At 50.7% G+C, this 3,519-nt stretch overlaps 1 protein-coding gene across 1 annotated transcript; it reads right to left on the reverse strand.

The window, feature by feature from the left end:
- Positions 1-440: 440 nt before the first annotated feature.
- On the reverse strand, positions 441-1,688 carry LOC138368321 (uncharacterized). The gene has a single exon (XM_069330847.1). It carries the CDS (start codon positions 1,686-1,688, stop codon positions 441-443), a length of 1,248 nt encoding a protein of 415 aa, XP_069186948.1.
- Positions 1,689-3,519: the final 1,831 nt, after the last annotated feature.

The following is a 3,519-nucleotide window of genomic DNA, read 5'->3' on the forward strand; positions in this document are numbered from 1 at the left end:
GAGCGGAGTGGAGCCGGTGGCTGAGCGGACAGAACACTGGACGCGTGATCCTGTGGTCCCTGGTTCGATCCCGGGCGCCGGCGAGAAACAATGGGCAGAGTTTCTTTTACCCTAAGCCCCTGTTACCTAGCAGTAAATAAGTACCTGTGAGTTAGTCAGCTGTCACGGGCTGCTTTCTGGGGGTGGGGGCCTGGTCGAGAACCGGGCCGCGGGGACACTAAGCCCCGAAATAATCTCAAGATAACCTCAAGATAACCCCTATTCTGAACCCGTGTTGTCCAGGGTTATGGAGACGCCGTGATGCCATGTGTTTTGTGATCTTATTTCTAAACACTTTCAAAATATTTTACGATGTGTGATGTTAGTGTAATCGGTCTATAATATTTTTATTTATTTTGTTTACTTTGCTTTATTCCCTTCTTTATGGAGTGGTGCGATCTCTACTGTTTTAAGCATGCCTTATCTCCTAATAATGTTAAGGGCCTTGTGATAGTGGAGTTGTACAATTCTTGATGTATCTGGAATTCTATGGATCCGGGCATACTGTTGCAGAGTGCATGGCTACTGTACACGGCCATACTGTACACGGCCATACTGCACACGGCCATACTGTACACGGCCATACTGTACACGGCCATACTGCACACGGCCATACTGTACACGGCCATACTGCACACGGCCATACTGCACACGGCCATACTGTACACGGCCATACTGTACACGGCCATACTGTACACGGTCATACTGTACACGGCCATACTGTACACGGCCATACTGCACACGGCCATACTGCACACGGCCATACTGTACACGGCCATACTGTACACGGCCATACTGTACACGGTCATACTGTACACGGCCATACTGTACACGGCCATACTGTACACGGCCATACTGCACACGGTCATACTGTACACGGCCATACTGTACACGGCCATACTGCACACGGCCATACTGCACACGGCCATACTGTACACGGAAAACCTGTACACGGGCATACTGTACACGGCCATACTGTACACGGCCATACTGTACACGGCCATACTGTACACGGCCATACTGTACACGGGCATACTGTACACGGCCATACTGTACACGGCCATACTGCACACGGCCATACTGCACACGGCCATACTGCACACGGCCATACTGCACACGGCCATACTGCACACGGCCATACTGTACACGGCCATACTGTACACGGCCATACTGTACACGGCCATACTGTACACGGGCATACTGCACACGGCCATACTGCACACGGCCATACTGCACACGGCCATACTGTACACGGTCATACTGTACACGTCCATACTGCACACGGCCATACTGTACACGGCCAAACTGTACACGGCCAAACTGTACACGGGCATACTGTACACGGCCATACTGCACACGGCCATACTGCACACGGCCATACTGCACACGGCCATACTGTACACGGCCATACTGCACACGGCCATACTGTACACGGCCATACTGTACACGGCCATACTGCACACGGCCATACTGTACACGGGCATACTGCACACGGCCATACTGCACACGGCCATACTGCACACGGCCATACTGTACACGGTCATACTGTACACGGCCATATTGCACACGGCCATACTGCACACGGCCATACTGTACACGGCCATACTGCACACGGCCATACTGTACACGGCCATACTGCACACGGCCATACTGCACACGGCCATACTGTACATAGCTACTTCAAAGTCCAGTGAGGTTTGGGTCACATATATCATTTGAGTGTACTACCCTTCCGTGTACTCTCCAGGTGTGGCCATGCAGCCTTCAGGTGTAGCCTACATATGCACGGGTTCAGGTGTAGCAGCATAACCTGTGTAAGTTGCAGGTGTAGCTGCGGGTCACCCCACCAGTTGATGAACTAGGGATTACCGCCCACATTGGGACCCCAAAAGCCCCGCAGGCCGGCTGATCTGGCCAGGAATTCAAGGAGCCATTTCAAGGAACCACTTCAGACCTGATAGTAATTTCTTGAATATTTGCAAAAAAAAGGGTCATTAAGAAACTTTCAGGCGTGTATATTAAAATAGTGCTCTTAGGGCTTCTCTATCGGGCCCTATCGCTCTCCTCTGGAGTGTCCTGAGTGTGCACAGGTTGCACAGTGCGCACAGGTTGCACAGTGCGCACAGGTTGAGTCGGTTCCTGGAGTATATTCCAGGTATGAAGGACAGTATGTCTTTCCCGCCACACTTCAATGGTTAGAATTTGAAAGCTTTTAAGGTGCTGCAAATATTTTAGGTGTGGCGGGTGCGTTAAGCGGGTGTGTGTGGGGCAAGCAGGTGTGTGGCAGGTGTAAGGTCTCTACACATCCGCAAGGTCGGGAATTAGGAAAATCCTTCACCATTAGTTCAAGCTCCAGAATTCATGAATTCTAAAAATAAATTCTTTTATAAAGAGAGAGAGAGAGAGAGAGAGAGAGAGAGAGAGAGAGAGAGAGAGAGAGAGAGAGAGAGAGAGAGAGAGAGAGTGTGTGTGTGTGAGAGTGTGAGAGTGTGAGAGTGTGAGAGTGTGAGAGTGTGAGAGTGTGAGTGAGTGAGTGAGTGAGTGAGTGAGTGAGTGAGTGAGTGAGTGAGTGAGTGAGTGAGTGAGTGAGTGAGTGAGTGAGTGAGTGAGTCTGACTGACTGACTGACTGACTGACTGACTGACTGACTGACTGACTGACTGTGCGTGCGTGCGTGTGGAGCGTGATGGACGTGCCGGTGCAAGAGCTTGTACTGTTACAGTGTTGCCCACAGCTGGTTGTCCCGCTCCTGGAGAATGCAATTATACCGTGGGTGGCAAGTGTCATTAATGTTCACTGAACACCGACTTGCTCTCCCTCCTGCATATTGCGCTAATTTCCCTGTCATCAGCACAGGTCCACTCACAACCCAACCACTTGGACTGGACGGTAAACCGACGGTCTCGCTTCATGCAGGTCGGCGTTCAATCCCCGACCGTCCACAAGTGGTTGGGCACCATTCCTTTCCCCTCGTCCCACCCCTTATCCTGACCCCTTCCCAGTGCTCTTTCTGTGGCTCGTTACCTTTACCTTGCAATTACCTTGAGGTGATTTCGGGGCTTAGCAACCCCGTGGCCCAGTCGTCGACCAGGCCTCCTGGTTGCTGGATTGATCAACCAGGCTGTTGGACGCGGCTGCTCGCAGCTTGACGTATGAATCACAGCCTGGTTGATGAGGTATTCTTTGGAGGTGTTTTACCAAGTTCTCTCTTGAACACTGTGAGGGGTCGGCCTGTTATGTGTAGTGATAATCTTGAACACTGTGAGGGGTCGGCCTGTTATGTGTAGTGATAATCTTGAACACTGTGAGGGGTCGGCCTGTTATGTGTAGTGATAATCTTGAACACTGTGAGGGGTCGGCCAGTTATGTGTAGTGATAATCATAAAAATCTTAACTACCGTACATTGTATTTTCTTATTAATGTCTTCAACTTCACCATTCTTCACTGTCCATGACTCATTATCTTTCACTAGTGCCTTGA

The sequence above is a fragment of the Procambarus clarkii genome, chromosome 25, assembly GCF_040958095.1.
Source record: "Procambarus clarkii isolate CNS0578487 chromosome 25, FALCON_Pclarkii_2.0, whole genome shotgun sequence".
NCBI classification, from domain to species: Eukaryota; Metazoa; Arthropoda; class Malacostraca; order Decapoda; family Cambaridae; genus Procambarus; species Procambarus clarkii.

Coding starts and splice junctions, on each gene's coding strand:
- LOC138368321 (XM_069330847.1), bottom strand. CDS start 1,688: ATGGCCGTGTGCAGTATGGCCGTGTACAGTATGGCCGTGTGCAGTATG.